At 37.3% G+C, this 25131-nt stretch overlaps 1 protein-coding gene across 8 annotated transcripts; it reads right to left on the bottom strand.

Moving 5' to 3' along the window:
* Positions 1 to 591: 591 nt before the first annotated feature.
* C2H4orf33 (chromosome 2 C4orf33 homolog) lies at positions 592 to 25131 on the bottom strand. 8 transcript variants are annotated; one of them, XR_009590094.1, is made up of 9 exons: positions 25015 to 25131; positions 22943 to 23073; positions 20571 to 20739; positions 14368 to 14548; positions 11870 to 11930; positions 7022 to 7073; positions 6729 to 6928; positions 4778 to 4874; positions 592 to 4586 (listed from the first exon to the last, which is right to left on the bottom strand). XR_009590094.1 is itself a non-coding variant. In XM_060378273.1 (8 exons), the coding sequence occupies exons 3-8, from the start codon at positions 20721 to 20723 to the stop codon at positions 4481 to 4483; spliced, it is 753 nt and encodes a 250-aa protein (XP_060234256.1). In that variant the 5' UTR covers positions 20724 to 20739; positions 22943 to 23073; positions 25015 to 25131; the 3' UTR covers positions 592 to 4480. The 8 variants fall into 8 exon arrangements, 6 of the variants coding, with proteins under 6 accessions (XP_060234256.1, XP_060234258.1, XP_060234259.1 ...); XR_009590093.1 differs by lacking the exon at positions 4778 to 4874 and having other exon boundaries at positions 592 to 3540; positions 4428 to 4586; XM_060378273.1 differs by lacking the exon at positions 4778 to 4874.

Genomic DNA, 25131 nt, shown 5'->3' with positions numbered 1-25131 from the left:
CCAAATTATATGTTCTATCTAACTGGAAATTAGGAATTTCATTTGACTAAATAATTGGAAATATTTACTCATTTTAGTTTTGTGAACAAATCGGGCTGTTTGTCTCTCATAGCAAGTCTGATGGTAGACAGTCTAGCTATGATATATAACACTTCCTCTGTCTTCTGACTAAACTCTCCCTGGGTTGTCTCCATAATGTCACACATGCTGTGTAAATTCATAGGCAAGCAGTCAAAGTGCAAAGGATGAAAAGTACAGAGCTAGCTTTTATAGAAGCTTTTGTCTTTCAACATTTTTCTTTTCATTATGCTGATTGAAATGTGGGTCTTGCACATTATAGTATACACTCTACCACTGATATATATACCCTCAGACTGAAGTAACTTGCTTGAAGACTAACCTGGGATCAAATGCAGCCTCATGTCACTTAATAGCATGTGCATTTCCTCATAGACATGCCCATATTTGATTTTTGTCTCCGTGCAAGTTCATAGTTATACACTAATGGAAACCTAGATAATATCACTTGATGTGACCTACTGAAGCTATCACGAAATACCCTAAAAATGAGCTGCTTAAGACAAAGCACACTTTTTCACCTAAAAAATTTTTAATAAGGAATATATTCCAAAATGATAAATACACAAAAAAGTCAGTCATTTATCATCGTCAAGCATTTTGCTCTATACACAACCATACTGTTACACTTTCATACAACTGGCAGTACAGTATGTTTCTTTATAAAAACATCACAACAGATGTATAGCACACTGTCCCATAATAGTATAATGGCTATCCTATCACTAGAAAACATCACATTTCAGCTCATTAAAACTTTATGGTAGCAGCACAAGCAGTCTGCTACTGATCAAAATGTTGTTTTGACTATTTACATCTCATTGACACAAACCATTCCATGGTCATTTTTATTTCCAAAAGAAACTGAAGAAATACTGGGTTGTGTGTGTGTGTGTGTGTATAGAAATATAATTCCTAAGAGGACCCTCTAAAAATTCTTATGTTATTATTAAAGAAGAGGGGAAGGACTGGACAGATGGAAAAGTGATTAAGAGCACTTGATGTTCTTGAAGAAGTCCCAAGTTCAGTTCTCAAAACTCACATCATCAGGTAGCTCAAAACTTCCTATATCTCCAGCTCTGGGAAGTTATATAAGCCTCTTCTGGCTTTCTGGTCTTCTGTATGCATGTAAAGAATAACAACACACACACACCTTTTTTTTTTTTTTTTTAAGAGCAGAATAGACAGGGAAACTATAATGTTGAGAAAGCAGGAAAAAACTACCTTCTGAGAGTCTATTGGCTTCTGTGCTAATGATGTTGAGGATTAAGTATAATGCAGAAGTTCACAGATCTACTAGAAGGAAAGCATTGAAGCACAACACAAAATTTGAGAACTCTAGACCACAAACTTCTAATTTGTATATATTAATTATACAGAATAGTGCATTTTACTTTGGCAGATTCATACATGTACACATCTGTAAACATTTTTATTCTTCACTTTATCTCCCCCCCAAAAAAAACCCTCCTCAAATCTTCCACTTCTCTAATAGTCTCCTGATCTATACTCAAGTGTTTTATTTTCTTTAACCTTCATAAATGAAATAAAAAAACATGAGCTACTTATGTTTCAGAAACTGGCTTACTAATACAATCTCTAGTCCCATCCATTTTCATTATAATGACATAAGTTTGTTCTTCTTACGGCTGTATATACGGTGTGTTTTCTGTATCCACTTCTCAGTAGACAGACACCTAGACTGACTGATGTTATCACTTGAATATTGTGATGAACACAGCTATGCAGGTGTCTCTGTATTATGCTGATTCAGATTCTCTTGGGGATGTACTCAGAAGTGGTAGAGCTGGATCATATGGTAGCTCTAATTTCAGTATATCTCCATACTGATTTCCACAGTTGACAATAATATAAATCCCCATGAAAAGCAGATACAAACTTTTCTCCTCTTTTTCTCTTACCAACATTTGTTGCTTTCTTGAGGATAGCCATTTTTACTGAGTTAAAATGAAATCTCAATGAAGTTTTAACCTGCATTCTAATACCTAAAGACACTGAGGGTTTTTTTTTGTTTTGTTTTGTTTTTTTTTAATAATGACTATCTGTTTGTACAAGTCCTTTTGAGAACTATATAGATGATCTGCTCACTTATTCATTACATTTTCCCATCTTGCTTTGGTGTTAAGTTATTGTGAGTTCTTTGTATATGCTGGATATTAAGCCTCTGATGCAAAGATCTTTCTCCCCTACTACAGGCTGTCTCTTTACTTCATTAATTATCACCTTTCCTGTGAGGTTTGGTTCTTTTTTTTTTCCAAGACAAGGTTTCTCTGTGTAGCCCTGGCTGTCCTGGACTAACTTTATAGACCAGGCTGGCCTTGAACTCAGAGATCTGCCTGCCTCTGCTTCCTTTAGCGCTCCTCTGCTTCCTTTAGCGCTGGGATTACAGGTATGTGACACCACGCCTGGCTCTTGTGCCGCTTTTTAATCTGATGACATCCAATTTGTTGAGTCTTTTATTTTCAGAGGCAATGGAGTTAAATTACTGGAGTCACTGCCTGTACTGATATCTTCAAGTACTTTCTTTATGTTTTCTTCTACTGGCTTCAGTGTTTCAGTTCTTACATTAAGTATTAGGGCTCATGTATTCATAGGATGGGAAATGGGGATCTAGCTCTAGTCTTCCATGTGAATACACTATTTTCCCAGCATCACTTGTTGAGGAAACTTTTTCTCATGTTTTTTTTGTTTGTTTGTTTGTTTGTTTTTTGTTGTTGTTTTTGTTTTTGTTTCCTTGTCAAAACTTAGGTATCTATGGCTGTGTGGGTTAATTTTTTGATCTTCTGTCCTAGTGCATTCATTGGTCTACTGCTTGCTTTTGTGCTGGTCCCATTTATTACTACAGCGCTGTAGTATAACTTGAAATAAGATATTGGGATACTTCCAGTAATGTTTTTTTTTTTTTTGTAGTCAGGACATCTTTACCTATTATAGGTCTTTTGTGCTTCCATACGTATTTTAGGATATTGTTCTAGCTATTTGAAGAATGTCATTCAAATTTTGAAGGTGATCATATAAACTTCTAGATAGTTCATTTTCATATGGCTATTTTCCCAATACTAAATCTACTGACCCAAGAACATGGAATGTCTTATCATCTTCTATTGTCCTCTTCAATTTCTTTCTCCAATGTTCTATAACTTTCATTGTAAAAGCCTTTCATCACCTCAGCAAGATATGATGACTAATCTTCAATGTCAGCTTAACTGCAGTTAGAATCACCTAGGAGCTGCACTCCAGGTGTTTCCAAAAAGATTTGAGAATGGAAAACATACTCAGAATGAGGTCTGCATCATTTCATGGGACAGGGTCCAGGGCTGACTGAAAATAAGAAAGTGAGCTCAACACCACCGCTCATCTCTGTTTTTTGACTGTAGACACACTGTGACCAGCCACCTCAAATTCCTGTTGCCATGCTTTCCCCATTATGATGGACTCACACTGTGAACAAATATAAAACCTTCATTTACCAAGTTGCTTTTGCCAATTATTTTTTAACTACAGTGAAAAAAGTAACTAACACACAACGCTTATTCCTAAATGTTTTTTGATGTGAGTGAAACTGCTTTCCTGATTTCTCAACAGGTTGGTTATTGATGTGTAGAAAATCTATTATTTTTGTATGTATTCTGAATGTATTGTGTGTCACTTGGCTGAATTTGTTTATCAGATCTAAAAGTCTTCCGGTATAAATAAATCCAAGCAGCTAAAGCTATCTGCATTGCAACAAATGTGTTACTGGTCTTATTCTGGAACATGTTTGATGAGCCTGTGAGAATCAAGTTCATTCTGCAGCTGTTGGTGGAATACTCTGCAGCTGTGTCTATTTGATCTGTGGTGCAGTTTCACTCTGCAGCTCCTCTTTTTGAAATTTTTGCCTGCATGACTCACTAATGTAAGAGAGAGGTACTGACTTACTATATTGGGGTCTACCTTCAACCAGGAATGTTTGACACTTCAAAGATCAAATGAAGGTTTCTGACATCTTGCTTAACAGCATTATATCACTTATCTATAAGTAAAAGTAGCAACCTCATTTCCTTAATTCAAACCTATTTCATTTCTTCCTACACAGTAGAAGTATCTAGTTAAATAACTCTTCTACATTGATGCCTTAGCAGATTAGATAGTCTCATCAACTAGAATAGATCATTGTTTTATACTAATTTCAAGGACAGAGAGGATATTTGAATTAAAATTATTTCATGTTACACAGTGTTTCTATTTCTTTGTTCACCAAATATAATTTGCCAGAGATACTACATTTCAGTGACCTTTATTAAAATGTGTTTTTGTTGAAATGCATTTAATGTAACTTATTAGATTACCTTAAAAGGTACAAAGGAGGAATGATTGACATGGTTGGCTATCTACAATACTCCTATATATCAGGTCTCGCTAGCAGCCACAGGTCTGAGTCTGGCTGCTTCCATTCTTCTCCAAGAATTGTGTTGAAACTGAAAGGCTTGAAATATTCTAGACGATGGCTAAAAGAATAAAAAGGAAGAAACTGAAATGAACTATGCATCCATGAAACAGTAATCCTATAGAGCTCTCTGTTTTGTCACATTTGCGATAGTACAACATTCTATTTTAAGAAATAACAAATGTTAAATATATTCTCTATGTACACTTCTCTCATTGAACCTATCAAATATTCAGTTCTGAAAACATTTACCCATATTTCAGTGTGGTCTTCTTCAGTTCTGCACAGTTCCCTCACAGCTCAAGGGAAATATAAATATCAGCTCTCAAGGAGCTCAGCAAAGTGTCTGCTAAGGAAACAAAAGAAACCAAACTCAACCTTCACAACACACATAAAAATGAGAGGTTGTAGTGGTGTGCAATTTAATCTCAGTTCAGGGAAGGCAGAGCTAACTGGCCAGTCAGCGTACTCTTGTTTGTAAGCTCCAAGCCAATGAGAGACCCTGTTTCCAATGAGGTAGACAGTATTTCAGAAGAATGACACATGACTCTACCTGCCTGTGTCACACATACACACTTGAGATACATGCAAAAAAAAAAATCTATCTAACTTGTTCTAGCTGTTAATCAATCATAAGCTCTTGCATATGCTCTTATATTCAAACTTTGACAAGTTCCGGTTCAAATTAAAGGGCAACTTGTGTTATTTCTTCGCCAAAGTAAAGGAAATTAACACAAAAGAGTGATCTTGTTTTCTTTCCATAAAAACAAACACTACTATTCACTACTATTATAAAGTGTTCTCTTGTAATTTAGTGAGCAAAAAAAGAAAAAAGCTTTCATCTGTGATTCAGTAAAGCTCTGAGCTATAAGAAATTTCTCTGCCATGCTACCTTGGCCAATGTGTATTCACACTTCCCTGGAAAGATACTAGCAAGTGAGAAGCCAGAATGGCACATCATATGGTATGATGACTCTCAGTCAGTGGCACCTAGATTTCTAGTCCTTTCTGCCCACCTGTCCAGGATTAATCAGTCAGTTTAGAGTTATATAAACAAACCCCAGAGTAAGATGCTAAGAAGCAACAGTGATAAAAGATGCATGAAAAAAGAGAAGAAACTAGACAGAAAGAGTCAGGGCTGGGAAGAAAAACAAATGTAGATGTTTAAGTGTGTCAAGAATACAAGTATCTGCTAGAAGAGATGAAGGGGAAAGTGAGTCAAGTAAAAGCATGGAAAGTTAATCATGGAGAAGAGAGACAGTGTCACTTCCTAAGGGTGAAAATGCGGACTGTCTAGCAACCATTGTGTTGCCCACTAGGATTTCTCTACTAGGATCTGCTAAACATCCAGATTCACCAGTGCTGACCATTCAGATTCCCCACACAGTCCACTCAGAGACAGAGAGCAGGAACCAAAGTTTGTCCCAAGAGAGGACTGTGCTTTCCTTCTTAAGGGACTAGCCCTTGCAGCAATGCATGAAGCATTCAGAAGGCTCACCAAGAGCTATCTATATTTCTCCTAGATGACAGCTTAAGATGCCAGGAGATAGAGCTAAGATGGGACAAGTGTTTGGCTTAAATGTCTGCTGCTTCACAGAAGCCATGACCTCTGACAACTACTCATAGGGCATAAAGTCAAGAGTCCCACAGGTAACACAACTGTTAAAGAGAAATCCCTAAGTCATACTGTCTCCATCATATATTTATAGTTCATTCAGAATTATTTAATCCAGATGTCATTTACCAATTAAGTCATTTTATCACAAGCAAGGTTGCAGAGAAACATAGTTGATACTCTTATTTTAATGAAGCAAGAAGGGAACAGAGATGTAACTAAGTATAAGTTCTTTAGCTACAAAGAAAAGGGATTATAAGCCCTCTATCCACACCACAGAACACCGATTCTTCTGGCTATTTTATCTAGGAAAAGGGTAATAAATTAATTTCAAGCCACACAGTATTAGCTGATGTAGCACTTACAAATTAATATTTTCATATAACTATAAAAGATTAAGTGTTTTGCTGACAGTTATGTGATGGTCTATCCTGGGCAAAAGTTGGGGGTCATTGAGGAAATATAGGGGCCTTATTATGTGCTTACATGTATGTTATCATCAACTACCAAGTGTTACCACTGCTCTGCCAAGAACTAATTTCCCAAAACTCTGTAGTTAGAACATAACTCCACTTATTTTCTACTTACAAATCAGGTTTTTGTCCTTGCTGTAGTTCATGCTGCGGCACAGGGTAAAGGGATTCATACTCTCTTCTATCATTTGATCCATGAATTGCAAAGGAGTTAAATTGTGTCACATTTGGTGGGAAGTAACTCCAAGGAAGATAAGCTGTGCCTTCCCAGTTAGTCTCTCCTCTGGCCACTTTGAATGATAACGCAAGCTCTTTCTATTAGAAATACAAAAGAAAGTTCAAACTTATATTGTAGATGCACATGTTGCTTATTAAAAGATTTTCCATATGTTTGTTTATTTTACTCACTTTCCAAACATTTCTTCTTCCAGAGAGTAAAAGAACTAAATGCTGTCCATGGCTGTCAAAATTAAGATTCCTTATGAGTATTAGCAGAAAACATTATCTTCTTTCCTTTCTTTTCTATCTGGAATGTGTGTGCTTGTAGCTAAATTTTCAAATAACTAAAAAGTGCAATACAATATTGGATAACCATAGGGAAAGCTAGTAAGTTACATTACTTAGAAACAGCAACATTGAATTACCATTTCCGAAACAACTGCTACCAAATCACAACGTTTCACAGGCTAGCACTACTTTTCACATTCTTTACCCACTAGCAATCTCACTGGCCCCTGCTTTTCATACTCTTTAGATAGGAAATTATGTAAAATACTTCATTTGGTTAGAAAACACAATGCATGAAAGAAAGAACAGAATGATAATCATGATGCTTAGACTCTAAAGTAAAACCAGCTGCAAAACTAAAGCACCCCAAGGAGAGCTAGAGCTGATTTTCAAGTCTTAATCTAACAGCTTAACTAAAGGTTTTTTTCTGTAAGAAAATTTCCTTGAGGCTCATCAGCCAGGTAGAAAATGTAAACTATGGATTGACCAAAGCCAATCAACAAGGTGCAAACTTTAACCTGTAGCTAATAGTTCACCCTGCTGGCCTTGAACAGTCTGCCATCTGTTTTCTACCTTTCTAGCATTTGTTCAGCACCAACGTCACAGCTCCACAGACAAGCAATATATTCTCAGAAGGAAATTCTAATGGGAATGATTAAGGGGGATAATCTGAGTAAGTAGCACAGAACTGGGTGAATTTACATGAAGTAAATTTTTTTCCTCTATCAAACATTTCTTCCCAGATGGTCCTTTGTGAGTTTTTTTGAGGGAGGATTTTCTCCAATAAAATACTCTAACAGAAGACAAGTAATCCTTTCCATTTAACAGCCCTCTGATTAATTTTACTCTTTTTATGGAGCTTTAGTAAGACTGTAGGATGAATAAAACTTCTTGCAAATTAAAACAATGTTCTTCTTGCTTCTTTCCTAGCTGTTAATTAACCACTACAGGAATTCACTGCCAGAGGCAAAACAATTCATGATTATTAACTACCCTGATGTATATGAAATCAAACTACCCTGTGGATTCTAATTTTAAAGTTTATATCCAATAGCTACAATGTAGTTTCTTAATGGTAACATTGCTGTTTTTCTTTTTATCTTATGTTAGATTGTCACTTCATGAAAATAAACTGATACTACCTCATAAAAGAAAACTACAGAGGTCTGTGAAATAGTTTCACAGGTAAAGGAGCTTGCTGCCAAGCCTGATGTCCTAAGTTCAATTTCTTTCTTTTCTTCTTCTTTTTTTTTTTATTTTACAAAGCAAATTTAAATTGACAAGGTGAGGGAAATTGCCATTGTGCTATCGGTGATCTTTCTTTTTCTTCTTCTTTTTTTATTTAATTATTTTTATTAATTACAGTTTATTCATTTTGTATCTCCCATGTACCTCCCTCGCTCCTTCCCTCCCAATCCCACCCTCCCTCTTCCACACCCGTTCCCCTCTCCCAGTCCACTGAAAAGGGAGGTCCTCCTCCCCTTCCCTCTGACCCTAGTCTATCAGGTCTCATCAGGAGTGGCTGCATTGTCTTCTTCTGTGGCCTGGTAAGGCTGCTCCCCTGTCAGGGGGAGGTGATCAAAGAGCCAGCCATTGAGTTCATGTCAGAGACAGTCCTTGTTCCTATTACTATGAAACAACACCCTTCACAATAGCCACAAATGACATAAAGTACTTTGGTGTGACCCTAATCAAACAAGTCAAAGATTTGTGTGAAAAAATTTCAAGTCTCTGAAGAAAGAATTAGAAGAAGATATCAGAAGATGGAAAGATCTCCCATGCTCATGGCTTGGCAGGATTAACATAGTAAAAATGGCCATCTTACCAAAAGCAATCTACAGATTCAATGCAATTCCCATCAAATTACCAACACAATTCTTTACAGACCTCAAAAGAAAAAATTCTCAACTTCATATGGAATAACAAGAAACTCAGAATTGCTAAAACAATCCTCTGCAATAAAAGATCTTCTGGAGGTATCTCCATCCCTGATCTCAAGCTGTACTATAGAGCAACAGTAATAAAAGCTGCATGGTACCGGCAGAGAAACAGAATGGTGGATCAATGGAACCAAACAGAAGACCCAGAAATAAGTTCAATTTCTTGAACCCACACGGTAGAAAGAGAAAACCTACTCCTGCAATTGTCCTCTGACCTCCACAAGTGAGCCATGGTTTTGGCTTCTTTGTCAAAAACCAGGTGTCTGTAGGTGTGTGAGTTTATTTCTTGAACTCATTGGCACAGGAGACAATTTCCTGAACAGAATACCAGCAGCTCAGGCTCTAAGATCAACAATTAATAAGTGGAACCTCATGAAACTGAAAAGGTTCTGTAAAGCAAAAAGGACAGTATCAACAAAAAAAACCGACAGACTATAGACTGGGAAAAGATCTTCACCAACCCTACATCTGACAGGGGAATAATATCTAGAAAATATAGAGAACTCAAGAAATTAAACAACCAACAAACTAAATAATCTAATTAAAAAATGGGGTAAGGAGCTAAACAGAGAATTCTCAACAGAAGAATTTTGAATGGCGGAGAAACACTTAAAGAAATGCTCAACATCCTTAGTCATCAGGGAAATGCAGATCAAAACAACTCTGAGATTCCATCTTACACCTATCAGAATAGCTAAGATCAAAAACTGAAGTGACAACACATGCTAGAGATGATGTGGAAAGGGGAACCCTCCTCTATTGCTGGTGGAAGTGCAAACTTGTACAACCAGTTTGGAAATCAATCTGGAGCTTTCACAGAAAATTGGGTATACTACCTCAAGATCCAGCTATATCACTCCTGGCCATATATCTGAAAGATGGTCCACCATTCAATAAGGACATTTGCTCAACTATGTTCATAGCAGCTTTATTTGTAATAACCAGAATCTGGAAACAACCTAGATGTCCCTCAACTGAAGTATGGATACAGAAATTGTGGCACATTTACATAATGAAATACTACTCAGCTATTAAAAACAAGGAAATCATGAAATTTTCAGGCAAATGGATGAAACTAAAAAAGATCATCCTGAGTGTGGTAATCCAGAACCAGAAAGACACACATGATATATACTCATTTTTTGTTTGTTTGTTTTGTTTTCGAGACAGTGTTTCTCTGTATAGCCCTGGCTGTCCTAGAACTTGGCTCTGTAGACCAGGCTAGCCTTGAACTCATAGAGATTCGCCAGCCTCTGCCTCCAAAGTGCTGGGATTAAAGGCATGTACCACTACACACATCTATACTCACTTATAAGCGGATATAGCTGTATAATATAGGATAACCATACTATAATCTACAGACCTAAAGAAGCTAAACAACAAGGAGGATCCTAGAAATTAAGGAGGCTTAATTCTCATTCAGAATGGCAAACAGGATAGACACTGGAAGCAGTGGAAGAGAGGGAACAGGATGGGAGCCTATAATAGATATCTTCTAACCAACAGAGGATCAAAGCAGAAGCAGAGACTCACAGACAAATTTTGGGCAGAGCACAGGGAGTCTTATGAAAGAAGGGAGGGACAGAAGGACCAGGAAGGGTTAGGAGCTCCACAAAGGGACCAACAAAGGAAAAAAATCTGGGTACGGGGGTGCTGCAGAGACTGATGCACATATCTAAGGACCATGCATGGAGAGGGTCTACACCCACTGGTCACATGTAGCCCATAGGCAGCTGAGTCTCCATGTGTGAATAAGAGAAACAGGGCTTATCTCTGTCAGGAATTCAGTTCCCTGCTGTTTGATCACTTCCCCTGGAGGTGTAGCTTTGTCAGGCCCCAGAGGAAGAGGATCCAGGCAGTCCTGATGAGACTTGATAGGCTAGGGTCAGATGGCAAGGGAGGATTCCCCTTTTCAGTGGAGTAGGGGAGTAGGGAGGGAGAGAAGAGGGAGAGAGGATGGAACCAGGAAGAGATGAGGGAGAGGGCTACAATATAAAGGGAATAAAATGTAAAAAGTAAAAATTTAAAAATTTTTAAAAATTAAAAAAACAAACAAACCAGAATTAACACACACACACATACACAAAGAAAAAGCACAATAAACATATATACACACAAGCAAAAGCACATTCACACACACATATACATACACACAAACACACTCAGAGACACACATTCAAAGAAAAAGAGAAAAAAATTAGAAACCATAGCATACAAACAAAAGACCAGTAATATTTTTAAGAAGCTCAAAAGAGCAATAAATTAATAAAGACATAATACGTACATACATACATACATAATTTTAAAAGCTACCAAAATACCATTGAATTTGCTTTGTGTCAGTCACCTACTGCTGGGCATGAGGCCTGCCCTTATGTGTGGTTTGCAAACCCAATGGTATTCTATTGAAGAAAACTAATTTCTCCTTTGCAAGTGATTATGAATTGAAAATACCATCCTAGTTAGGAATGGGAGCTCTCTTTACCTCTAAATAGTTAACATATAATAGTGCAAATATATAAGGTAATGATTTGTTTATAGTGATTTTTTTCACTTTTCATTTATGTCAATAAATCAATAATCATATCAACATAATATACTCAAACATGTAGAATATATATTCAAAAAATAAGTTTAAAATATATGCATTATACAAGACAATAAACAGAGACTTAAATCTGCTTCCAGTTAATATGACCTCTATTTAGCTGAGCTGAGTGAGTTTTTCTACAAATATATAATTTATAACTTGAAAACAACTGTCTTCAAATCATGTAGTAATGGTTAAAAAAAAACAGTTTATACTTACGGACAAAGTTCAACTTCTAAATACTGCTCAGTTTTATCATTCAAGAAAAATGCTTCTACAACTTATGAAAACAAATAGGACATGGAAAATTTTATTTAGATTAAGCAGTAAATAATTTATTCCTTTAGAATAAAAAGTGAATTACTAAGCTTCTTAAATCATCATACTATACCCCAGTAAGAAACTGAGCAAAATAAATACACAGAATCTAGAAGAAAAGCATAAGAAAAAAGTTATTCTCAATTTCTCCCATAGAAGTCTGCCATAAATTAAAAGGGAATATAAAGCCTAGTGATGGTGAGGCCATAGGGAAATCAACAGATGGACTCTGGGCCAGTTACCTTCTTCTTGGAATTTATCCCAAGTAAACAAATTAGACAACTAGAAAAAAAAAAAGTAAAATTCTATCCATCAGAGTATGGCTCAAAAATACTATAAATAATGATGTAAACATCTGTCTCTTCTTATATAAAATTATCTCTTGGTACATAAAGAAATCACCTATTCAGCAAAATATACTAAGTTACAGAATACAAACAATTCATGCAATTCTATTCATGCAATAGAACACAATGGTGCTGTTAAAATCAAAGACAATAAAATATGTATTGGCATGACAAGACTGCCATGATATTTACGGGTTGTTTATAGAATTGTAACTAAATATATGAGCCACGAACCAAATGTACATGAAATTTAAATATGTGTATGTATGTGCATATGTGTGTGTTACTAGGCTACCTGTCTAAAGAGTGCAGGTAATCATATGAAAAAGTGGGAAACAGTAAGACCTAGAGAGGACAGGAGCTCTACAAGATGAGCAACAGAACCAAAAAATCTGGGCCCAGGGGTCTTTTCTGAGACTGATACTCCAACCAAGGACCATGCATGGAGATAACCTAGAACCCCTGCACAGATGTAATCCATGGCAGTTCAGTCTTCAAGTGGGTACCCTAATAAGGGGAACAGGGCTGTCTGTGACATGAACTGATTGGCCCGCTCTTTCATCACCTCCCCCTGAGGGAGGAGCAGCCTTACCAGGCCACAGAGGAAGACAGTGCAGCCCACTCCTGATGAGATCTGATAGACTATGATCAGAAGGAAGGAGAGGAAGACCTCCCCTATCAGTGGACTTGGGGAGGGGCATGCATAGCTAAGGGGAAAGGAGGGTGGGGTTGGGAGGGGAAGAGGGAGGGAACTATGGTAGGATACAAAGTGAATAATGTATAATTAATAAAAATTAAAATAAAAAATATTTTTAAAAAATGGGCACAAAATATATGAAGAGTGGTGGGGCTAGTGTGGTCAGAAGTGCTTGCTGCCAAGGCTGATTACCTGTGTTAGAGCCCCAGAATCTACACAGTGGGAAGAAAGAACCAACTCCCACAAGCTGTCCCCTTACCTCCACAAGCATGAAAATGTTTTTCAAACTAATTTTTAAAAATTAATTTTAAAAAATACCGGTTATCTGTAATTGGTGGTCTTTTTATTATAATTTCAGAAATTTTCTGAGCGTTAGTGGCTTTAAAAATTATTTAATTGTGAATGTAGTGCCTCTTTCTTATAAATTATTATAACACTTTATATATTTATAAAATATACAAGTAAAAACCCAAGTCCTTTTCTTCTTTGGTCTAAAACTTGCCAGACCTTTTCTATGCTTCTAAAAATGATTTTAACTATTAAGATTTTTTAAATAAATATGAAATCATATTTGAGTATAATTTGCTCTTTTGCATTAAAAACTTTTAGCTGAAGAGTAAATTAAATTTTAATTTAGAGAGGTAGATGATTCGGCTTCACAGTGAAAAATAGACTAAGGAAAAAGAGATTACTTGGAAGGAAAGCTCTGTGCTAATCAAGTAACTAAATCCAAATATACTGAGTAAGAAATCTTGGGGGAATTCTTAATTTCTATGTAATGTAAAGTTTTATATTTATAGGGATGGCAGCATGAACAGTATTTCAGAAGGAACCCTGCAGCTTGATGAGGATATACATAAGAAGCTCAGAGAACAAACTTGGAACCATTTTACTTCCTAGTATGTCTCTTGGCCTTAATTTGATAGTGGGATTATTTGACAGCAGAAAGTAAATATTAAATCTCACACTGACAGTCTTTCTCCAGTAAGTAGCACTCTAAAATTGCCAGATAGGAGGCTTTTAAGGTAGAAATGGCAATCTAAAGATTCTTAAAAGACAAAATGGGGAGTATGGAACTCTTTCTAGAGCAGATGACATAAGTAAAGGAAAGAAATGTGGCAGCAATGCAAACATCTGGATTTGGGCCTGCCATTTTTCTCTCTTCTGCTTGTATATTGGAGCCCCATAGGTAATGGGAAGAAAGTCAGAATGACGGATGGTTAGGCAGGATCAGAAACTGCACGTCAGTTGTTCAGAAGCATATTACTTCCTAACAGCAAGATAAAATAATAGTTCTCTGAGAGGTTATTAGAAAAAGATTTATGTCTGTAATAAAATACAATACTTCTACTTACCTTCATAATTCCACAGTTCACTGAAAGGCTTTCCTGGTTCTCCAAGAGGGGCTGGAGGATCATTGAAAAATGGAGCACTAACCTCCATCTTCACTCCCTTGTCACCTGGACTCAGCCTGACACATACTGGCTCATGCCTCACTGGAAAACCATCCCAAGTGGATTCAATTTTAAAATGCATCTAAGAAGAAAATTCAAACAAAATTGTTAGGAATATATAACAGTACCCTTTACTTAAAAATGAAATGAAAATTGAAACAGGAGACATCAACGCAACAGAATGACATGCACAAGATCCTAGGAGTCAAAAGGCCATCTGGGCTGTGGCAAATTATGGATTCTGAATTCTATCCCAAAATACATTTGGAGTCTAAAAGCTTCATAACTTTGTCTTGATATAGTTCTGTTTCTATGTGTATGCAAAAATCATTGCAAATGTTATGACTAAGTCCATTGCAGAAATTATAAATGTACTTAACTATACAAGTTTATGTATTTTCCATATTTAGCCAAGATTTAATTCTTTGTGTAAAAATAAATAAATATAACCATGTCATTAGTAGACAATCTGTTGGTAATGTGTGTATTAATTCATTATCAGATGTTTTTTCTTAGCATTAATTAATTCTACAAGATGATGGGTTTTATTATAATATTTCATACATTTATATACTATACTACTTTGATTACCTTTAATCCAGTTACTATACCATATTCCTCCTCTCTGTTCCCCTTCTTCTAAGCCCTCCTTCTACTTTGATGTATTGTCTTTATTATTTTCTTTAATAATTTATATATTAACACATATATAAAAATATACAGATACAGTATGCTGAGTGCATCTAGTGTTGTTTATATACTCATAAACATTTTTAGGGCTGACTACTTGGTATTGGCTAACCAATTAGGGGATTCATCCCTAGGGAAAATTGACTCTTGCTTTCTCAGCGGACTTTAATTACCTGTACCTCTTCTAGGGTGGAAGCTTATGAGATTTCCCCCATTCACATTGGAATGTCAACTGGTGTAACTGTCCAGGTTTTCTTTAGGATGCCATCATTGAGATTTGGTGTATGAAGCTTCTATACAGAAGACACAATCTCTCAGCAGATGTCCTGGTTCTCTGGCCCTTAACATTTCCCCATCCTCTCTTCCGTTATGTTCCCTGAAGCTTAGATATAGGCGTTGTGCTATAGATTTATCAACTAGGATTAGGGAGTTCATGGTCAGTTGTTCTCTACATCATGACCATTTGTGGTTTTATGTAATGGTTTTCATCAGCTATAGTCAGAAGCTTTTTTCATAGATATATACCCCAAAGGAGAAGACAAGATCAAACTCAGGGCTGAAATCAATAAAAACAAACAAAAATACAAATAATTGATGAAACAAAGAAATGGCATTTGACAAAATCATTAAGACTGACAAACTCTTATCAAAATTAACTACAAAGCAGAGGTAATATACAAATTAATAAAAATAAAATGAAAGGGGTACATATCAACAGACACTGAAGAAATCCAAAGAATCATTAGGGACATACATTAAAAACCTATACTTCATCAAGTTGGAAAATCTAAGAGAAATTATAATTTTTTGATACATACCACTTTTCAAAGTTAAATCAAGATCAGATAAACAATTTAAACAGATCTATAACACCTAGTGAAATAGAAGCAGTCATTAAAAATTTAACAACCAAAACAAAAAAGGGCCAGATGATTTTCATGTAGAATTCTACCACACCTCAAAGAAGAGTTGATGCCAATACTGAAATTATTCCACAAAATGAAAACAGAATGAACATTTAAGACAAAAAACTCAAGACACTAAAGAATGAAATTGAAGAAAATATCAAAAGAGGGCAAGATCTCATAGATCAGTAGGATTAACATAGTAAAGATGGTCATCCTACCAAAAGCAATCTACAGATTCAGTGCAGTTACCATCCAAATTACAGCACAATTCTTCACAGATCATGAAAGGGCACTTTTCAAGTTCATATAAACACACACACACACACACACACCAATATAGGTAAAACAAACCTGAATAATAAAAGAACTGTAGTATTACCATCCCTGATTTCAAGTTGTACTATAAAGCTATAGTGATAAAAACAACAAAACAGTAATTGCACAAAAACAGACACATTAATCAATGGAGTCAAACGTAAGTCCACACACCTGTGAACACCTCAATTTTTATAAAGAAGCCAGAAATACACACTGGAAAATACAATGTCTTCAATAAATACTGCTGGTCAAACCAAATACCTGCATGTAGAAGAATCCAAACAGATCCATATTTAATCACCGTGCACAAAACTCAAGTTTAGATAGATCAAAGACCTCAATATAAAACCAAATAAACTAAACTGGACAGACAAGAAAGTTGGGAATAACCTTGAACTCAATAACAAAGGAAAAATCATTGTACTTTCTGAAAAGGACACCAGTGACACAGGCACTAACACCATCAATTAATAAACAGAGCCAGGCATAGTGGTGCATGCCTTTAATCCCAGCACTCAGGAGGCAGAGGCAGGCAGATCTCTGTAATTTTGAGGCGGGCCTGGTCTACAGAGTGAGCTCCAGAGCAGCCAGGGCTGTTAACACAGAGAAATTATGTCTCAAAAAACAAACAGACAAAAAACAAACAAAAAACACCCAGACAACTAATAAATGAGTTCTCATAACATTGTCATTCTGACAAAGTGCCAGCCTATAGAATGGGAAACAAAATTTATAAGGAACTCAATCAAGAAAACAAATACCCCAATTTAAAAATGGGGTACAGGTCTAAACAGAGAATTCTCAAAAGAGGAAACTCAAATGGCTGAGAAAATTCTAAAGAAATGTTGGACATCTTTAGTCATCAGGGAATGCAAATCAAAACTGCTTTGAGATTTCATCTTTACACCTGTCAGAATGGCTAAGATTCAATAAAACAAGTGAGAGCTAATGCTGGCAAGGATGCGGAATAAAGGAAACACTCAGCCCTTGAGGGTGTAAATGCAAACCTTTATAGAAAATATAGAAATTAGTGAGGCAGTTCCTCAGGAAGATGAAAATCAACCTATCCCAAGATCCAGCTATATCACTTTTGGATATATACCCAAAAGATGCTTCATCTTACCACAAAAACACTTGCTCAACTATGTTCATGGCTCCTTTATACGTAATAGCCAGAAACTGAAAACAACCTAGATGTCCCTCAAAAGAAGAAAATGTGGTACATTTACACAATGGAGCATTACTCAGCTGTTAAAAAAAAAAAAAAAAAAGTAAAACTCAATGCCCCCTCTCCTACCTTGTTCCCTCTCTTCAGCCACTACCTCTTTCTATTCTATCTACTCTTCCAGTGAGACTTATGCATCCTACCTTGGATACTCCTTGTTATTCATCTTCTTTGGGTCTGTGCCTCATAGTGTGCTTATCCTGGACTATATGGCTAAAATCCCATTATAAGTGAATACATACCATGTGTGTCTGGGTTTCCTCACTCAAGATGATCTTTTCTAGTTCCATCCATTTGCCTGCAAATTTCATGATTTCTTTGTTTTTAATAGATGAGTTATATTGCATTGCATAAATGTGCCACAGTTTTGCAGAGTTAAGAGGGTGTAGAACAGACCTGGGAAGAGTGAGGGCAAGAGGACAGAAGGCCTGCAGAGAAAAGAGAAACTGAGGGTGGGGATATCTCTAGGACAAGCTGGAGACCTGGGAGCAAATGAGGAAGATTCAAGCAGTGACTCCTAGTAGTAGAGGCCATAGAGACTGGAGGACACCTAATAACTAGACCAGTCTCCTAGCAGAGAGAGGGAACATCAACCCACCCACAAAAACTTCAATCCCAAATTTACCCTGCCTACTAGATGTACAGGGATAAAGATAGACTAGATAGAGCAGAGATTGAAGGAATGCCCAACCAACTTCTGGCCCAACCTATGGGAGGACCTACCCTATGGGAGAGTGCCAACCCGACACTACAGACAATACTCTGCTAAGCCTGCAGACAGGAACCTGGCAGAGTTGTCTTCCGAGAGACTCTACCCAGCAGCACCTCAAGACAGATGTTGAGACTCACAGACAAACAGAGTGATGCTTAGAAAGTCTTGTGGAAAAGGGAGAGAAAAGAGAAAAGGACCAGGAGGTGGCAGGAGCTCTACAAGAAGACCAACAGGGCCAACTAACCAGAGTCCAGAGGGGCTTTATGAGACTGAAGCATCAGTCAAGGACCGTGCATGAACTGGATCTAGCCCCCTGCAAAGATGTAGCAGAAGGGCAGCTTAGGCTTCATGTAGGTCCTCTAGTAAGGGAAGTGAGGATGTGCACTGGATATGGACTCTCTTGCCAGCTTTTTGATCACTTCTCCCTGGTGGGACTGCCTTACCAGGCCACAGGGGAAGAGGACATGCTCAGTCCTGATGCAGCTTCATGAGCTGAGGTGGATGAGAAAGGGAACTCTCCTTTTCTGAGGAAGAGGGAAGGGGAGGAAGGGGAGAAAGGGAGGAGGGAAAAAAAAAGGGAGAGTGGGACTGGGACTGGAGGTGGGAATGGGGCTACAACCATGGTATAAAGTGAATAAAAAATTACAAATAAAAATGGAATCATAAAATTTGCAGGTAAATGGGTGAAATTAGGGGAAAAAAGTCATCTTGACTGAGGTATCTTAGACACAGAAAGACAAATATGCTATCTAGTCACTTACATGTAGACATTAATTGTTAAGCCTATGGTAACCAAGCTACAAGAAAAACAGAGATTAGGAACAATCTCTGTAAAGAACTGGGAAGTGCAGCAGAAAGGTCTCATTTAGAAAAGGAAGTATAATAGATGGTTATAAATGAGGGGAGTTCTGGAACAGGAGGATCAAAAGAGGTGGGGAAAGGAATAGAGAGACAAAGAAGGGAATTTGGAAACAGATTGCTAAAATTGAAAGAGACAGCTAAAATTAAGGGCCATCTGGGGCTTAGTTTAGTAACCTAACACAGTAGAAATTTCCTAAATTATATACATATATGAAGGCAATCTAAATAAATCACCAAGTAATGGGAGAGACAAATTTCTAACCAGCCATCTCTTGTCACCAAGTGAAACTTCTAGTACTGGAAATAAGTTACATCTAAGTGAGTTGTTGGTGAAAGGGGTCCCATGGGAATCGTCACACAACTCAGGCTGTTGCTCTCCATAACCTGACAGTAAGGTTGCTGAAGACTACACCTATACAACTCACTGAACATGTAAAAGTTGAACTAGTGCTTACATACAGCCTTCACCCCTGCATTCATGCTACTTGGATTCAGGAAAGTACTCTGCATGCTACTGAAAGAGAAATGTAAACCCCAACCCAACCACAAAGAACCTTTGATCTATAATGGTATCCTGCCTGCAAGATACACTGGGAAGAACCTTTGATCTACAATGGTGTCCTGCCTGCAAAATATACTAGGGCAATGGTGGCACAAAGCTTCTGGGAGTAACATATATGAGTTGGCTTAAGGTCCACTCCAGAGACGGAACCCAGACTTGACACTCCTTTGGCAGCCAAGAACCTGGTACCAGACAGGCCATGAAACCAAATACTCCTATTCTACAAAGAAATATAACAATATGATGACTCCTAACAAAATTCTGTATACCCATATATCAGGATCTCACTTAAACATCATCAGAGAAGCGTCCACCTACAGTAGATGGGAACAAAAACAGAGATTTACAACTGGATAATATTCAGAGAGTGAGAGACTTTGGAATACTCAGTCCAAAATGGGATGTTTCTGTCAAACCTTTCACCCCAGGGTTGAGACACTTTGGAAGATGAGGCAAAAAGATTATATGAGCCTCTGAGGGTGAAAGACAACATGGAAACAGGGCCTTCAAGACATAATAGAATCTGATGCATACACAAATGCGCAGAGAGTGGCAGCATGCACACTGTCAGTACAAATTCAATCCAGATGATGTTCCAGCATTGAGATGGGGAAGTGGACATGCTCTCCCACCCCTAATCAAGAAGCTATTTCCAACTGACAACCATTAACAAAGGAAAAAATAGTTTCCTGCATTGGAGTCTCAATGAGTATACAAAGCACTCTAAGGACAGACCCAGTAGCAGAGTAGAAGGCCAACTAAAAATGAAAGAATGTTTTTGTCTCATAATGCTTTGTCTGGGTTATTTTTTATTTTTATTTTTTTTACCTTACTGATCTTCTGCTTCTGTATCATGGTTTCCAATGTTGCGTTTTTTTGGGTTTTCTGTGTGCCTCTGCATTTATATGTGCTTCTGGTATTTCCTTTTTTGTTTGCTGTTTTCCTTTTTCCTTGTTTATTTGTTCTTTTTTTTTTTAACATTTTGCCTGCATGTTTTCTAAAGAGAGAGAAACAGAGGCCGTGGAGTTGGATGGGTAGGAATGTGGGAAGGATCTGGGAGGAGATGGAGTTGGGGAACAATGATTATAAAATATTGTATGTATGGGAAAAATCTATTTTCAATTTAAAAAATTAAACTAAAATGTATAATCTTGCTGGCTTGTTAACAATCTAAGTAAAAGCTTACATACAACAATCCCCTGTCAACTCCCTTAGTCATTTCCTGAGACTTGATCTCTATACTGTCTTTCAGTTTCTTTGCATATAGGCCAATGAAATAGAGACATCTTAATTGCCTATGGCTTTCCTCAGCTGGAGTAACCCTCCCTGCCATTCTCTATGCTGCACTGTTCCACTTTGATTCACATAACTTATACTAATGACATATATCTTTATCTCCTAGCCTAAGCTAGAATGATTGAACTGGAAGCTAGATGTCAAGTGAATTCTGTTCTAATGTCTACAACTAAAATTCTGAGTGTATGGCTCTAAGCAGAAGAAACCTACTGTGCCAGCAGTATGAATGTTTTGTTAAAAGCTATGTATTCATATAATCAGACGTCTAAATCACACCCTCTTCCCAAGTCTCAGGAAACATTAAGGAAGAACTGATTTTGTGAGAGCCATAGGTCATGGAGAACAGAAACAAAATAGTGTGTTCTGGACACAACAGGACTGCTGTACTCATGAATTCATCGTAGCTGTGGCTGTGCACACAAGAGTGTACAAGATCAAGGCAGTCAGCATTTCAGCACAAAGGAGAACAGGACTCAAATGCCCACAACCCTAGCTGAGGAGTAGTTAAGAGTTGATGGCTTCTGGGTAAAGGAGAGTTAGTTTTCTTTAAGAGTGGTGCCCCTGGTAAGTCGACTTAGATCCAAGGGATGGCCCCATATGCAGGAATATATTAACAGCACAAAGTGTATGCAGTGATTATTTGAAAACAAACAAACAAACAAAAAAAGGACACGAAGCTGGGAGGGGTCAAAGAGTCGGGAATGGGTCTGGAAGAGTTAGGGGGAAGAGTATGACCAAAATCATTGTATGAATATATAAAATTCTGAAGAAATAAAAATATATACATATGTATGTAAATGTTATATATTACATTATAGATATATATTACATATAATCTATATATGTAAATATAGTCTTTAATGCATATATTATATATGGAACTAGCTGCAAGTGTGGGTATAAATGAGGATATAAGCTAATTGCTTTTCTAGCTTCAACTTTGTCATAATTTTTTGTTTGTTTGTTTGTTTGTTTAATGGTGGAGAAGTGCATAGAAATGTAATTAATAGTGAAAGGGTAAAACCCTGAATGAAGATCCATGGCTTCGGGGTGGCCACTCTTGAGGGTACTGAAGTCACTGCACTACCATGCAGAGCTTGGGAGTGTGTGACCATTTGTCTGAAAGGTTGCTTTAATTTAGCTGTGTGATAATTTTATTTGTGAGCTCATTACAATAAAAATAATACATGAATAACTTGAAAATATTTTAGAGTCCAATTTAAGGCTAAATCTCTTACATAGATAGCACTATGATGAAGCATTACAGAGTCAGAATTAATGTGACCACGGTGATCACTATCCTACTCCACAATTTTATTGTCAGCTGTTTTGGCTTTCTTAAAACAATGTTAATCTGTGGTTTTCACTTTTAGCTTATCTTCTTCAACTTATACTTTAAAAAGAGTTAAGCCTTCAATTGTTTTAATTTCTATATAAGGAAATCAAGAGGGACAGACTCCAGCAGCATTCACTCAGGAGACAAAAAAAAAAATGTGTTAAAGAATGTTTTTTTCAATTAAACATTTTTAAGAAACATTTCCAAGTTCCTTCATTTACAAGGAAAAAAAAAGCCTTAACTTTTTCTACATATACTTCTTTTTAGTTTGCATGCTGCACTGCACCACACATTTCTAAGAGAAATGGAAGGAGGAAAGTCAGAGGCATCTGTGCCAGCTGGAGGTAGTAGGAAGGTAACATATTTCTGTAGCTTTGTTTGTTTTGTTTTTCCACACAGGCTTTCTCTCTGTAACAGCCCTGGCTGCCCTGGAGCTCCCTCTGTAGACCAGGCTGGCCTTGAACTCACAGAAATGGGCTTGCCACCATCTGGAATGAAAGGCATGCGCCGCCACCACCACCCAGTATGAGTTAAAGACAGACTTTAGAGAGAAGCTCAAAGGACAGACCTGTAGAACAGACCTGGAAGCTCCTCTTCGTTTGGCCCAGTCTGTGATCTTTTGGCCCGGGTCAGAGCAGAAGGCTCCCTCCTAGGTTCTGCCTAGCTAGTCACAGGTCCTACAGCGAGGGACTTGGAGTTCTGAAACAGACAAACCTGATTTTAGAGGGAAAATGTTGAGAGGACACACAAAGAAACATCTGAAGGCTTTTAATCACCACTGAAGTCTCTGCTTTCACTTCTGTCATTGTTTTAAGACGGAAGGATAATTCAGCAGTACAAACATAAAACCACTTGAAGATGAACTGTAAATCACAGAGATTATAATAAAATATGTTAAGTAACAATTTATTTATTGCAATTAAAGACTACAAACATTAAACACATTGACTATAAACATTAAAACATTAGACATAATTTACATTGCATGTTGGTTAAAGGTTGTCATATTGAAACCACACTTTCTGGGTTCACAACCTTGGTGTGACGAGCTAGCTTTGAATTCAGTTGGAATTTAAATTCCAACTGCATACAGTCTGCAGGTTTGTTTTGCAAAATACCAGGTGTTTAGTGTCAACAAATTAAAATTACTAGTGAAACCTATCATTAATTTTCAATGTATGAAATTTCAAGCGGTTTGTGTTTATTTTGATTATGATCATATAAAACAAAACACCTTAAGCACAAACATAAAAGTTCTATTTCACTATTTACTTTTGGGCAGAAACATTATTTCTATATAGAAGTCACACTTTGCCTTCTTCACACCGATATATCTTATTGTAAATATTAAATTTATAGCTACTTATTCAATGCCAACTTACATCACAATACAGGGTTCAAATGTAGGGAAGTCTCTTTGGGAAGAATCAGTGAGCAGTTCATCAGAAAGCAGCCTACACTGAACTTAAAAAAGAAGTGGAGCTTGCACAATCAGTGTAAGTTTTTCTGTTAAGTTTATGGCCATTAAAAACCTGAGCAGGTTGAATCTTTTCACTGAATCAAAGTTAATTTAAACCTTTGTATACTATTACCAACACATGTTTAACAGTGAGTCTTTTTAGAAGAAGCAGCTAACAGTTTGTGCTGTTTTATGAGTACTGGGTTACAAAACATCTTAAACGGTTAAACAAAAGTCCAACAGAACTTCATCCAGGACACCTGCCTTCTGTTTGTGTTTGCGTCCACATCGGGGAGGGTGTCTACACCTGTGTATGAACTGTGGTTGAAGTGAGTTGTTAGTGGGGTGTCATTCTCAAACACTATTGACTTTTTTTTTATTAACCTTAAGTTTATTTTCACCAGATATTTTCTCACAGAAAAAAAAAATCCTAATAACATACCTGACCTTAGTTTTTTCAGTCTCACTGACTCTAGAGCTTTCCAATTTGTCTAGGCTGCTGGCCAGAAAGCACTCCTTTTCCCTCATCCTCCTGTCTGTGCCTCTCCAGGGCAGGTATTAAAGAGGCACATGGGGCCCTGCCTGGCTTTTTACGTGGGTGCTGGGGATCTCAAATCAGGCAAGCACTTCGTAATCAAGCTATCTCAGGCTCAGGACGTAGCTAATGAAACTTTATTTCAAGGCATAAAAACATAACCAATTAAAAAGGCTCTAAAACCAGTGATAAACTTCAAGTGAGCATTTTTTTTTATCACTAATATTATTTCTCTAGTATGTTTGTGTATGTTTTAAGCTCTACTGCGCATACTGGCACAGCATCACTTCTTAAAACTGAACGGTAATTTTTGCACCAATACAAATTTTACATATATATTCTTTTTTTTTCTTTTGCAAAATTTCATTTTCTCTTAGATTTGAAGAAACACCTCCGAAGCTGGATTTGCAGGCTGCCCTGAATCCTGACCAAGCGCCTTCTTGCAGCCACAGGGTTAAATATTGGACAACAGCTCTCTCCTAGAGCAGATCCAGAAGCTCCAGCTGGGAAGCTGACCTGCGAGGACTCACCTCAGCCCGAGGACCCACAGCCCTCCCTGCACAGGCGGACAAACTAAGACTTGGGGGGACGGCAACGGAAATGCGTCTCTAGCGCCTGCTCCCGACACAGTTTTCTGTTTTCTTACCAAAAAAACAATTGCGCCACACTACCTCGAGTACCCGCCGCGCCACTGCGGAAGGCGCCAAGCAAGCGACTCAGCCCGGGGCACGGCCTCGGGGGCCCGCCCCCCGCCTGACACGCA

This window comes from Meriones unguiculatus, chromosome 2 (assembly GCF_030254825.1).
Source record: "Meriones unguiculatus strain TT.TT164.6M chromosome 2, Bangor_MerUng_6.1, whole genome shotgun sequence".
Lineage (NCBI taxonomy): Eukaryota > Metazoa > Chordata > Mammalia > Rodentia > Muridae > Meriones > Meriones unguiculatus.
This window is presented reverse-complemented; position numbering and strand designations above follow the sequence as displayed.